Source organism: Folsomia candida, unplaced genomic scaffold (assembly GCF_002217175.1).
Source record: "Folsomia candida strain VU population unplaced genomic scaffold, ASM221717v1 Fcan01_Sc001, whole genome shotgun sequence".
Taxonomy (NCBI): Eukaryota; Metazoa; Arthropoda; class Collembola; order Entomobryomorpha; family Isotomidae; genus Folsomia; species Folsomia candida.
In genome coordinates, this window is record NW_019091193.1 from 3,121,853 (window position 1) to 3,136,240 (window position 14,388).

General features: G+C 37.5%; 2 protein-coding genes across 2 annotated transcripts; one reads left to right on the forward strand and one right to left on the reverse strand.

The window, feature by feature from the left end:
• The first annotated feature begins 3,912 nt into the window (after positions 1–3,912).
• On the forward strand, positions 3,913–5,482 carry LOC118434856. Its single transcript, XM_035849305.1, has 2 exons — positions 3,913–4,604; positions 4,974–5,482. Exons 1-2 carry the CDS (start codon positions 4,481–4,483, stop codon positions 5,228–5,230), a joined length of 381 nt encoding a protein of 126 aa, XP_035705198.1. The 5' UTR covers positions 3,913–4,480; the 3' UTR covers positions 5,231–5,482.
• Positions 5,483–12,211: 6,729 nt separating this feature from the next.
• LOC110847238 (tyramine receptor Ser-2) lies at positions 12,212–13,253 on the reverse strand. The gene has a single exon (XM_035846124.1). The coding sequence runs from the start codon at positions 13,251–13,253 to the stop codon at positions 12,276–12,278; it is 978 nt and encodes a 325-aa protein (XP_035702017.1). The 3' UTR covers positions 12,212–12,275.
• Positions 13,254–14,388: the final 1,135 nt, after the last annotated feature.

Consider the following 14,388-nt stretch of genomic DNA (forward strand, 5'->3'; position numbering starts at 1 on the left):
TTGAGTAATCTGCAGTTTAAAAAAACGAATTAATTTTTCACGGCTTTTGCGAAAATTAAAAAAAAACGTTTTGAAAATTCTAAATTAAAATTATTAAGTTAGCATGTTTCTGAATTTTAGAAATCGATTAAAAAATCTTCTGCAGAAAATGTAGTTAGCAAAGTGAGCAATAATGATCTGAGGGTGTGAAAAATTCAAAAGTAGGAAATCTAAGTAAAACACAACATTCATTCCAACTACACGTTAGTATTCAAAGGAGATCTCTACCTGCCAAAAGATATGCCAAAATAATTTTGATTTCTGAAATGAAATTATTTGCTGCCTGAACATTCGGCTGAATACTGAAAGAATTCGAGGCTAAAGTTAACCATTTTAAAGGAGATTCATCCTTAATTAAGATTAACAATTAATATTTAGATATGTATGGTCTATACGTAAATAGTTTTTTCGTATGAAGGGCCATCCATAAATTATGTATAGCAAGAGGACAAGTCCACCGTCTATGCAAATCTTGAAAGGAAAGTGCATTGAAAATCGGTATTATTTTTCGTCACAAAAAGTTATGGACAGCTCCAAACTATCTATTAATAGGAGGCAGCCACTCAGTATTCTTTGATAACGTGTCTGACATTTTTCACAACCACGTACTATCCTCGCATTTAGGCGTGTCACCTCATTTGCATAAATCTCAATAGCCCAGTTTCGGCGATACGGGCTTTCCATGTTGAATAAACTCTATGACTCTCACGAATGCGTTAAAATATGCAAATGAGTTGACAGAGCCGAGTACGAGGACAGTACGTACTGTACATATGTAACGTATGTACATATGTATATAGTTATTGGATGGATTAATCATGACGCAATGCTAGGACGAAGTTCAGGGCAAACTTGATAAGACGACCGAACAAGTGTTATTCTCAGAGACAGTTTTATTCGCAATAAAATTACTGGGGATGTGCCACTTGGGATTGAATGATTTTAATTTTGAATAGCTCCGAAACAGGTAGGAGTTTGAGCTCCTAATTTTGACGGGTTTTTAGCTCAAAAGGCAAGAGAAAGGTTGTCTAATCTTGTCTAGCCCTCATTACATATAATAAGGAATTTCTAGTCCTACTGCGAAAACAAAAATTATGAAAAATATCTTGAGGAAAACAATTTGATTTTTATCATTTTTAAAACTGTTTCGCCTTTTTGTTTTTCACAAAGCAACGTGGTAAGCAAAGAGATTGATTTTTTTGTTGGATTTCGAGTAATTTATAGAAGCTAGATATCTATATGCAAAGAAAATTCATACCACATGAGTCAAAGTCTGTAGCAGAAAGAATTTTACCGAAACTATAACAAAACAAAAAATTTATGCGGTTTTGGAAAAATATTTTGGCTACTATTTTTTCGATTGTCTACTTAAACATATATACATATCAGGGGTTGTTGACAGTGTCAACTACTTGACACTACTAAATTAAAACTTGAAACTAACGATGTCGACCATGCTTCAACCAATTTCAAGTCGAAATTCTAAATATCGCCAAATGTACTGACGGCTCAAGATTGTTTAGTCTTACATAAGTGGGACATACTCCGTATGTACGTACTGTACTCATAATCTTTTACATTATAGGCTGTCCGTAGTTTATATGAACAGTACAATTACAAGGGTAACGTGCGAACGCTTGACTCAATTTGCGCCAAATTTGGCATACACATTCTCGAAGGTCTTAGCAACACATGTTCCACGTTTGAAATCTCCACCTTCAAAAATGGGCCCTAAAATTGACCCCAAAGTGGAAGCGTCAGTGAAAGCGCTTTCCAAAGCTAACTTGTCGGTCAGAGGTATTCAAACAGTGATTGAAAAATCTGGAACCCACCTTGCGTCGGCACAATATATAACATTATCAATTGCGAAGGAAAGCGACGACAATCAATTGCATCAGGCCAAGGAATTGCACGAAATGCATGCCCCTCAAAAAAGAAGAATTCTGCCACCCTCAAGAAAATTGATCGTCTCACTGATAAGGAGAATCCTCCAAGCCAACGACAGATCGCAAAGCAATGCCAGATATCCAAGTCATATGTTAACACCATCATACATCGAGATTTGTGTAAAACAGTGCTGAGAAAGGCGAAACTCCACGCCCTAAAACCATCTCATATCGCAAACAGAAAAACCAACAGTCGGAAGCTGTATGAAGGTCATCTTGCAGGTAAAAAATCGGAATTTGTCGTCACATTAGACGAGGCACTCTTCTTTGTTCAGGACTGCAACCGGACAAGAACAATTTGCTATACAAAGGACCGAAATCGAGTATCCCATTACGTCTGCCAGAAAAAAGAAAAGTTTTCTGATCGATTCATGGTGGTTGGTGCAATGACGGGCCGTGGGGTGCTACCATTGATACCAGTCCGGTCTAATGCAAAAAATAAACTCGAAGTATTATGTGGACAATGTTTTACGTAAGTTTTTGGAGGTCGAAATTCCAAAGAAATACCCTGGGGAACTCGACAAGGTTTTCATCCATCACGATGCGGCATCTTCACATACTGCAAAGTTTACCCAACAGTACGCTCAAGATTTAAAACGAAGAACCGGAATGACCTTGATATCTAATTCTGAGATCCCTATCAAGTCACCTGACACTAGTCCGATGGATTTTTTCGGGTTTGGATACCTAAAACAACAGCTTTTCAAGAGGAAGGCATCCACAATGGCTGGTGTTTGGAAAGTCCTAAATGAAGAGTGGGATCTTGTCTCCCCTGAAATGTGCGAAAAGGTGTTCGGAAGTTGGAAACGAAGACTCAGACTTGTTGCCCAAAAGCATGGAGAACACATGGAAAATACTAAGGCAATTCACAGTCATCGTGTTCAGAAGTTATAAGGTAATTCATACTGTTCATATAAACTGCGGACACCCTCTGTATGTTCGTGATTTTACCCAAATAAATGCAGTAACATATTAGTCTAACTTACTACTTATGCAGTAAAAAACTACGCAGTTCCAAACTTGTCAGGATTTTCGTGTTGATAAGCCACGATTCATTGCAAAGTCTTACACATTCAATGGTTTGGCAAAAATAACTTATGAATGCATGAAGTGGTTGAACTTGTTAACCCTGCGAAGTATTAATTCTTTATTGCGGTGGCAAAACACTTGACGAAGATTGCATATATGTCTTCCTGTAATTCAATAGTTGCTTCCATGCAGTGACCTGGAATATGATTTGGGTATACTCTTAGGCAACTGGGACTGAATCGTTACTGGCCGGAGTACATATGTAGATCTATATGAATCTACCGGCATGGGTAATATCAAGCGTTACGACGCAGTAACATTGTGGTAATGAAATATTTACCACTCAGGATTAGGATTAAACTATTACCAATCCGGTAAGGAATTACCAAATCAATACCAGTATGGAGTACATATGTGACTCTACCGTATGATTTACAGTGCAGTAGCCCACTACAGTTAAAATACACATAACTATGTATCTAAATTGCTTTTCGTGGAAACTTTCGACTATTTTCTTTCATAAATTCATAACTTTATTTCATAAATTTTGAAACATGAGATTTTCTATCAAGTGATTTTAGACAGAAAATTTAACACGAAGTAAAAAGGAATCCATAAATTATGTAGCATAATTTACATGCTAAAGGGTAGGATGTAGGTTACGAATTCTTATTTCGTGTAGTTTGTATACATATAAAATCAACATGGCAGCGATAAGGTGCCTCATTTTACCCATCGTCGATTCCAATACGTGCTTTATGCACGGTTCTCTCACATAGAGAAACTGAATCAAAGCAGATTTTCTTACTCCGACTGGGCTACCCGAATCACCCGAAAAACCGAATCCCACTTTCACTCTCCTTTCACTCTCTTCTCACCATACGTATAGAACCAACAAATACATACATATTTACAACTAAAACACATCCACGTGTTTTGCTTCATTCCATTTTCTCGAGAAAATAAGTAATCTACACAATTAATTTTCATTGCATGCGATATTTCCCATGTTTTCTCCGCTCTCGAACTATACCGAGGAAAATACTTTCCCAAATCAAAGGGCTTCTCACCTTCATAAAGTAGTATTCTGCATAATCCCAGCTATCTCCGTTCTACTAACGTTACTATCTCCTTGTGCCATTCTCGTGTGTCTGAAAAGGCAATCATTTCACGAATAATTTAGTGAACAAGTATGAGTGGGGGAGGATAAGTGGGACAGAAATGTGACCTTTGACACCTTGAGGGCCGCCGGATTTGGCGAGGAGACCACCTTTTTGCAGGACAGGGTCGTCGGACCTTTCATAAATCGGAAAATCTACGCCATCACGGGTAATGGAACCGAACGTGGTCTATTGTTGCATGGGGACTTGAAGCATGCAAAACATTTTTCAACCGTGATATGGAACTAGTTACGCCTTCAGAGTGGTGGGGAGGGGATCACGATTTATCGCAAATCAGAGTTCTGCATGGTTCCGCGCATAACAGTGGTGAAAGACTATGTCAACTGGTTGTGGACCGTGGGGGTGGAGAATCAACCTGCCCTCATATTTTTGAATGAGGTCGACACGCTTTTTAGGATGGGGGACTCGGGTAAGTTGACATGATTTTGCAGGAGGGAAGAAGTTCGCAAAAATTTTCAAGTCAAAATTTGTTGCGACCTTGTCAACGTCTTTCTTCTAGATATTGCATGCTAAATGGACGATTTTTTTCTAATTATATACATAAATTTGTATTCATTGAATATTTAACTTTGCATGTTAGCACATGCATAATATTTCTTGAAATTATTTTATACAGACAGATACACAATCTCGCAAGATAATTAATTACATAAATATTTACGGTATTTTTCTCTATGAAACTTTAATTTCATCAAAATGGAACAACTGTCTAAATAAATATTTCAAATATTTCAAATTATTATTCCAAATTTAACAAAATTCTATCAAAAAATTTCAGATCTTGCCGATGTTTTTCACCAAGGAGTGGAAAGAATGAGGTATGAAGCAGTTCTCGTAGTCTCCACTGCCCACCAGTTAGGGGCAAAATATAGCGAAGGGGTCAGATCTCCTAATGTGCCTCATATTCCGAAATTGCTTTCGATTCTGGAGAGAAGATCAGTTTTGGAGGGATGCGTTTCCAAATGGGTCAGGAAGCTGGACGGAAATATTTTGGACGTCAGCCAAGACGGGGGTCCTGGTACGAGGAATTTTTGACCTTGAGGAAAAAATTAGGGACGTTTGCCAACTGGCGTACAAAAATGGGGTGGAGGAGTGGAAGAAGCAGAATGGAATTCTGGGGGATGGGATTAGAATCGAGGCCGAAGAGGTCAACCCGTCTCTCAAGAATTGGGAGGACGCTTTAACTGCAATGGTCCAAAAGGGGGGAAATTAAATCCTTATTGTTCCTATTTGCAGATGTATTATTTTTCTGTGATACGATAAATATAGAAATAATTGTCTGACTCGAATTCTGATTATAGATATTTAATCTTGACCAATGTATGGATGTTCAATCTACGGCAATCTACAATACATATTTAAGTACAAATACCCTTTTGTGATTTTGATTTGATTTCATTTATTTCAATGAGGCACCCCACTGCATGGGACTTTACACCTCAAGGATAAAAAAGAAAGTCATACATTACACAATTTTCATTTTGCTTGTACATACATATACCAAATGATGATTACGTCATAGAAAATCTTGATACTCATCCGAATCGAATATCTGGAATAATTCTATAACTCTTTTTGTATTCTGGACATTTAAAAAGTACTTCTTCACCTCTTTTTTAAACATAATTAGACTCATCTTTCCATGCTCATTTTTTAAATTTAATGGTAGATTAGACCATGACATTGCTGCCCTATATTTAAAGGACTTTTTGGCAATATTATTACTAATTAAAATATCTGGCTTATAGTAAGTATTATTTCGAGTATTTCTATATATAACGGTGCTTATTGGTACATAATTGGCAAAATATTTGGGACAGCAGCCATTTAGCATTTTAGACACACATTTACACAACTCAGCCTGCACCATATTTTCCGCTACTAACCATTCCAAGTCGACTGATAAGTCATCGGATATAGGGTCATATTTCCCTTTATTGCATACATATCTTGCACATTTTCTGATTACCTTATTTACACACTTTAAATTATTCTTACCAAATAGCCATACAGGAGATGCGTATAACAGACTAGAGAATACCAGTGCATGTATTAATAGTATCTTATTCTTGCGTTCCACGACATTTTTTAGGGGACCAAGTGACCAAAGAGAGCTGTTACAACTTTTTATTACCTTATCACATTGATTATTGAACTTAAGGTCTTCATCCAATAATACCCCCAATAATTTTGTACAAGTAACCCTTCTAATAGGTGTGTCGTTAATTTGTATAACAATATCTGATACAGCAGATTTTAATTTACGGGGGGCAAATACAATAAATTCACATTTATTTACGTTCAGTTCTTGCCTGTTTGCTTCCATCCAACGCATACTCCTATCCAGATCATCATTCAGATTATTTACAACTTGTTCTATATGATCAATATCACTAGAAATTAACACACCACTGTCATCGGCAAACATAACACATAAACTGTTTTTTAAATGGTACGGCAGGTCGTTCATCATTATCAAAAACAGAATACAACTAATACATAACCCTTGAGAAAAACCTAGATTAGTAGGACGCGTGCTAGATGTTTTAGTACAATTATTGCAGGAGATACATATAAATTGTTGCCTATTTTCTAGAAATGACCTCACAAGTTTAGAATCTACTCCATACCATTTTAGTTTGTGTAGTAGAACCTCTTTGCAGCAGGGTTCGGAAAACCCCGGGGTTTTTCTAGAAAAACCCAACCCCGCGGGTTTTTCCGGGGTTTTTGGGGTTTTTGTGGGTTTTTGGGTTTTTGTGGGTTTTTGTAGATTTTGGGGCAGGTTGAACCAAAATTCTTTAAATTATATATTAGATAAAAAGTAATTTAATATACGATTTTGACATGCAATTTTAAGCGTTATCATTGAGTTGGACTGTTAAATCGAAAATTCATATTTCGCATGCAAACTTGGAAATATGCAATAAAACTTGGAAATTCAAGTCGCACATGAAAATTCTCAAAATTTCATGATGAATCCGTCAATTTAATTAGCATTGATTTAAGTTGTAGTTTAAGGGATTTTGTTTCAATCTGTCCCAAAATCTTACAAAAACCCCGGAAAAACCCACAAAAACCCACAAAAATCCCATTAAGCATTAGGGTTTTTCCGGAGATTTGATACCCCAAAAACTCACAAAAACCCCAAAAACCCCAACCCACAAAAACCCGGGGTAGCGAACCCTGCTTTGCAGGCCTTATCGTAGGCCTTCGCAACATCCAGCGCCACCATAATACATACTTGATCATTCTCCCATGCTTTGTATACAAAATCAGTGACCGCTATTAGGGCATGCGTGGTGGAATGGAACTTGCGAAAGCCGAACTGGAATTCTGACAACTGTGAAGTTTATAAATACGGATATCGGATTTCAAGCCGATAAAAATTGCGATCCTGTACAAAAATTTTGAAACTCTTGGGTAAAATCAATTATTATTGCCCAGCAGGTTCTAAAATACAAATTAATGTACAAATAATTGTATTAGATGTTTAAAAACATACATATGTATTCAATGAAATTAAATGGTTAACTATGTATCTGAAAATTGTAGGATGTGCGATCGTATTTATACGTTATAACGTATATCTAAACGTATTTACGAACACAAATATGTAAGAATGATTGATAAGATATGATCGTTCATCACTTCCGTAGACTTTTGCATACTTCATGAATATCTAAATTATTTAATAAGTAAGACTGAAATAAATCAATACGAATGATTGAACCTATTACTGCCATCGTTGAACACTACATATCTAATACGGCACATGACAAGCTTCTACATATATTTTGTTAGAATCATCGGAATGAGTAATAATAGGGTGTCCCAACTTTGAAAAAAAATCGCTTTTTCCGCTCACGATTTTTTCGCTATTTTTGTAAACCGCACTGCGCATGCGATTCCGATCTTTTTTCCGCTTTTTCTGCTCAAAAATAAAATCTACTTTAAGATGATTTTTTCGCTCTTTTTACTACTTTGAGTGAAAAATCAGTCTCTCAGAGACATGTTTAAGGGGACATCGCCCGATTTTGATGCCCTATGGAATATATTGCAATATCAGGTGAGTGTATGAAAAGTGAAGGAGGATTTTACTCCATGGCCCCACCTGCGCCCGCCACACCCCCTGAAAAGCATTGCAACCACTAAAACTACCGTATTCAAACCTTCGCCAAAAATCCTATTTCCATCCAATTTTGGTAATTTTTGGATTTACATGATCTTAGATAGTTGTTTTATCATATCCAACATGAAGCAAATTTGAATTTGAAAAGAAACTCCAAAGTTTCCTGACCACCCATTCTCTGCTCCTGCGTATTCAAGCGATAAAAAATCGGGACAGTCAAGTATTGAGCGAAAAAGCGGATTTCAGATTTTTTAGCTTTTCGCTTTTTTAGATCTTTTTTACAAACTTGGGAGACCCTAATGAAAATAAAACCAGTTAGTGACAAATGTGTAAATAAGTGAATACTCGAAGGGTAATGCCATATACGTATACATATATTCGGTCAGGTTTCATCTCGAATATATATCCGTATCTATATAAATTCATATTACATATTTATTTAAACGGTTAATCCAAATTACAATCACGACTTGAATTGATTTGCTTGATTGTTTTGCGATAAAATAAATAAACCAATGTAAGAAGGTGGCGTCATACAGTAAAACGAGCAATGGCACCAGATTAAAATTACGTGATTTATGATGGTAGACCTTGTCGTCTATTTAGGTCACAGGTGCATAAGTACTTCGGAGGTAAAAAATATTGAGGTTGTTGATTTTGTGGTGAAATTTCCTTTAAAATTACACCGCTTATGAACATCAGGGTTCAATTTGGCGTTTCATCTAACGCTAGGGTCACCTTGACTTTGACCACATAGACTCCATTTCGAACCAAACCGAGGACAAAAAATTAGGACATTGGAGGGAACGGTGTTTGATTATGTTGAGGCGTTCTGCTTCTGGAGATATTCTGTTTACAGGTGGACGAAAGGACGGACAAAACGATAACGTGAAACGGCCGATACCACTTAATAACTACGTAATAAAGACACCTGGGCCTCCTTATGTCGATTATTCATAAATATATAATATGGACAATTTTAGGAATTACTGGCAATATTTACTAATTAAAGGAATGTGCGCATTCCAGGAAGTATTGGCATGGCACCACATTCGGAGACAGGTTACCAAGATGTACACCTCATACCTGAAAATCCTTAAGTTTCACCTGAGAAGTTGTAAATTTGTAAAATGTCTACCCTTCGAATTCGCCAAGAATTCGGGACGGATAGTTTTGACCAGAAATTTAGGTCGAATTCGCATGTTTCGCTTCCAATGCGTGCTTTCCGTTATTTATACGGGAGCCATGTTTGTCAACATTTGCTTTGGGTGGTTAACTTTAACGGAGAAGTTTCAGGGAATCGTCTTCTTTTCGCTATTTTTCATAGCGTGCATTCACAGGTGGAATTGGAACCTGGATATTACTGGAATTCAGGTTATCAACTCGTTCTTGGAGTTTGAGGAGGTTGTCTTAAAGGGTAGGTTGACACGAATCTAGTCGAGCTTTAAAAAAAATATTAATGAAATTTGAAAAATATAAAGGGTGAGCATTCCTTGTCCGAACCCTTTATAAACTTACTAACAAGGGAACGTCCCCGACTGCTTATCGTGTCCAGGGTACCCACCATGTTTTTTAGAATCTACTAGGACCCCAGATGAAGGATTCATTCATATTTCCGTGTAAAACTCATATGTGGCGTCGTGCCGTGGCGCCAAATTCGCCAAATTTGAATGTTTTTATTTTTGAAACCGCCATAACTTTTGAAATCCTGGACGGATTTTAAAAATTTTTGGCAAATATCATGACAAGGAGTTCAACTTTCGTATTCCATGAAGTTTTTCCCAAAATTATCGCTTTTAACTTTTCGCAAAATTTCGCAATTTTCTTACAAATGGGGGTTCGTCGAAAAAATGCTAAAAATATCTCAAAAATTAGAAATTTTTGATTTTTATTTTTTTCTCGAAAATTTCGACTTTTGTGATCATTTTAAGCATAAAACTTTGAGAATCCGACATAAACTGCAAAAGTTATGGGGGTTTGAAATTGGTCGAAAATGCAAATTTTTAAGCTTGGCGCCACGCCATGGCGCCAAATATGAGTTTTACACGTAAATATCAATGAATCCTTCATCTGGGGTCCTAGTAGATTCTAGAAAACATGGTGGGTACCCTGGACACGATAAGCAGTCGGGGACCTTCCCTTGTAAGATTAAATATGTCTTTTTATTCTGTCAAAGTTTTTAAAATTAGTATACACAACTTACGGATTTTTTTACTGCGTAAATTGTCTCCATAATTTATTGGTGAATTACTTGAGATAAATACATACATGTACTACATATTTTCTTTTTCGAATCATTAGACAACCCGCCACCACAACTCTCACTTGGCGCCAAATTGATGCGGATTTTCATACCCACCGCGGGAATATCTCTTATGGGGGCTCCTATCTTGCAAGTGTTACTCCTGATTTTTGCCCCTTGCACGCCACCATTCATCATGTCGATGCGACCAGATTGCAAGGACTTGGCTGGATTTAGTGTCACTCAGCTGGGCCTACATCTGTTTGAAGGTTGGATGTTCTTGCACATGCTGATGGCCGGAGGGACCTGGATCATCTACGTCTTCTTCACCGGAATAGTTTCTCTATTGACGTATTTCAGGATTCTTAAAGGGTATGGCTAACCATAAATCTGGGAGTGCCCCTAAAAATAAATCTATGTCAGCGGGAAATATTATTTTTTCAAGTTTTCGAGTAAAGTTTGTCGCGCATTTTCATTTTAGAAAAATAGAAGCCATCGAAACCGAAATGGACATGAACTCGTGTATCCTATTCTACCGCTGGATTCAAATCTTGGTAAAGGCATACAATTCCTTTCTACGTGATCGCATCTTGCCATCGATAATGCTTTGCGTCCCAGGTATTCAAGTCGTCACGCTTTACGTGACGATAAATCATCACTCGGACATCACCATGCCCGGTTTTCTGATCTTTCCCCTCCTCTTGTTGAATGCCGGGGTGACGAACGTGCTCGGCTTGACGTTGGCATCTTTCGTCAACTCTGTGTCGAAAAGGGTTATCGAATCATTGCGGAAGAGGGCGAGTCGATTGCGAGGGAGGAAGAAATCTTTGGCGAAGCGACAACTTCGTGCCTGCTCTGTCCTCAAGATTAGGTTCAAATCGAACTTTATCGATCGTGGGACTCCGCTCGTCGTGCAGACGTTCTGCTTCAATCAGACGGTATCACTTATTTTGATCAAAGAGGGAAAATCAATGCGCTACGAGTTGTGATTGATGAATAGATTTGAACAGATTGTACGCGAATTTAATTAATGTCTAAAAATAAGATACGTATAACCTTAAAGTATAATCGAAGAAGGTAACCTTGATTTACACATTAAAATTGATCCTTTACCAAGGGAAACTTTTAATCCCTGTGTTTATTTATGTATACGAGGACTACACATGATGTAGTCTATTTCAGCATTTAAGTACTTATGAAAATGTTATTATGCACAGTTTTATTGCGAGTTGTATTGAGCAACGCCTTAGACAAACTGGAAGCTTCGAGTCAAGAATAAAGTCCACTTGATTGATCGATAAATTTATTAGTAAATGATGACACATTGTGTTGAATATGCAAACATAAATATGTATTTTTAAAGAAACATCCAAATTATTAATGTACGTAAGTTTTTAAAATAGCCTCCGAAATATTTTCGAATCTCTACAAATCAGGAATAGCGTAAAAGTGTTTTAGAATTTCAAATACAAAGTACTTGAATACATACCCGTCGTCTGGTTATAGTTTATGTTAGTGCTATTTGTCACCTACATATTTTCGCCGAAAGGTGAAAAAATCAAGATATATACATACCATGAATGTAAATACTATAGTATTTACATTCATGATACATACTTCCACTGACATTATTTTACTTCCATCCTTTTTATTTAGTCAGTCTTAATTTGTGTCATAATTGGATTAATGAATTACATATTTACATACTCTTACTTTTTTCTTCTCCAACAGAATAAAACCTTCTTAAACCCTTCCCTAAAATTGGAATTGTAGTACCCGTAGATTATGGGATTCATTCCCGAATTTGAATACCCAATCGCCACCATGATCGGTTGCGCTATCAAAGATTTCTTCTTATCCTCCGGATAAAATCCAATGATCGCATATCCCACGGCGAAAGGGGCCCAACTAATCGTGAACGCGGCAACTATAATTCCCAGCATTTTTGTCGCTCTGTAATCCCGCCCTATCCTTAAGTCTCGCGTAGCCCCACTGCTCGTCGAATTCGACACGGATCCCGTCCCATCGCTAAAAATAGTGGGTAAAGTTCCCCTCGACCTGTGACACGACCTCCCAATCCCGCCCCCTCTTCGCCTAAGTTCCTTATGAATGGCGAAATAAGTCCCCGCGATGATTGAAATTGGCAAAACAAAATTCCCAAAGGCCATCGTCACCCCGAGGTCCGCACTCGTGTTGGCTATGCAAAGTTTGCTTTCAAGTTGAGTACGGTTACCGATCGCTTCCCAATCCCTCATTGGGGGCACGATGAGCCACCCCGCCAAAATCCAGATTAGGAAAATTCTCCTCAAAAAGAATGAAAATCTTCGTCTGGCGCGGTACGTCAACGTGTCGAAAACCACGTGATACCTGTCCCGCGAGATGGCGACGAGGTGCAGGACCGACGCGGTGCAGAGAAGGAGTGCGATCATGATATAAAACTGACAAACTGTTGAACCAAAGGGCCATAGATTTGAGGAAATTTCGCCCATCATGGTAGGAACGAGGAGAGCGCCGACAAGAAAATCGGCGATGGCGAGGGAGAGGATGTAGCTGTTTTGGGGGGTGCGAACTGGGGGATGAAAAACCCAGGACAGCATGACGAGCGCATTTCCGAAAAGGGAAGCCACTCCGACGATCGAGAGGAAGCAGATAAGCACGATTTGAGCTGGTGGGGCGAGGTTGGTCATTTTGGGATGAGATCTATTTATTTATGTGTGATAAGGTTAATAACTTAGGCTCCACAATTTTTAGATCTCTAATTTAATAAAATCTGGAACTAAAGGAAATTGATAGCAAAATTTTGGAGCTATAAATTTTTACCCAAATTTTAAAATGCTTACATTAATTGATTTTTAAATTTTAGAACAATAATTAACTTCAAAATTTGTACCCAACTCACCAGATAGTTTTGTGAGAGACTTAATATTTATTTCGTGGGCTTGTCTAAATTCATACAACTTTTTAAAGAACAAGTTACTTCTATTATGTCTCTGCTACACGAGAGTCTGGTACGAAGTGGATGAGTACAAATGTTTTATTCACATATTTATACATATTTACATGTTCGGATAAGATGAAAAAAATATAGGAATGTGTATGTACTGATTAATGTGTTGGTCTGCTTATCTAATGTGTGACGATTGCGTGGGGTGATTGAGTGATTCATTTTAGGCCTCCCCACAAATTCCACTTTGATTTGAGCTTAACATATGTCCGAAACTCTGATGGGACAACTATGCAGCCAGATAAGCACGCACAGTTCAATGAATTTGATGACAGGTGTGACATGACACCTCCACAATTAGGACTGCCAATGAGTTGAGTTGAGCTGAGTTGAGGGTTAACTTAACTCAACTCAATAAGAAAAATCACCGACTCAAACTCAACTCGACTCAAATTAGTCTCAACTCAAACTCGACTCAACTCAAACTCGACTCAACTCAAACTCGACTCAACTCAAACTCGACTCAACTCAAACTCGACTCAACTCAAACTCGACTCAACTCAAATATTAACGACTCAAACTCAACTCATATCATATGAGTCGACTCCAGAGTCTTGGGATTAACGAAAGTGGGATTAATGATTAGGATTACGGATTGATTTTAAAAAATTCGGGATTGAGGATTGAGATTAGGGATTAAATTAACTCGGGATTAAAATTAATTCGGGATTAAATCTCTCAAGTCATTCAATGGGATTAGGGATTAGGATTAATTTAGTCCGATTTTAATCCCGGAATGGGATTAAAGTCGTGTTTATCGTCGATCACATTTATATCTAGTTAATGTTTCTGATGTCTTAATTAAATTGTTTTATAAG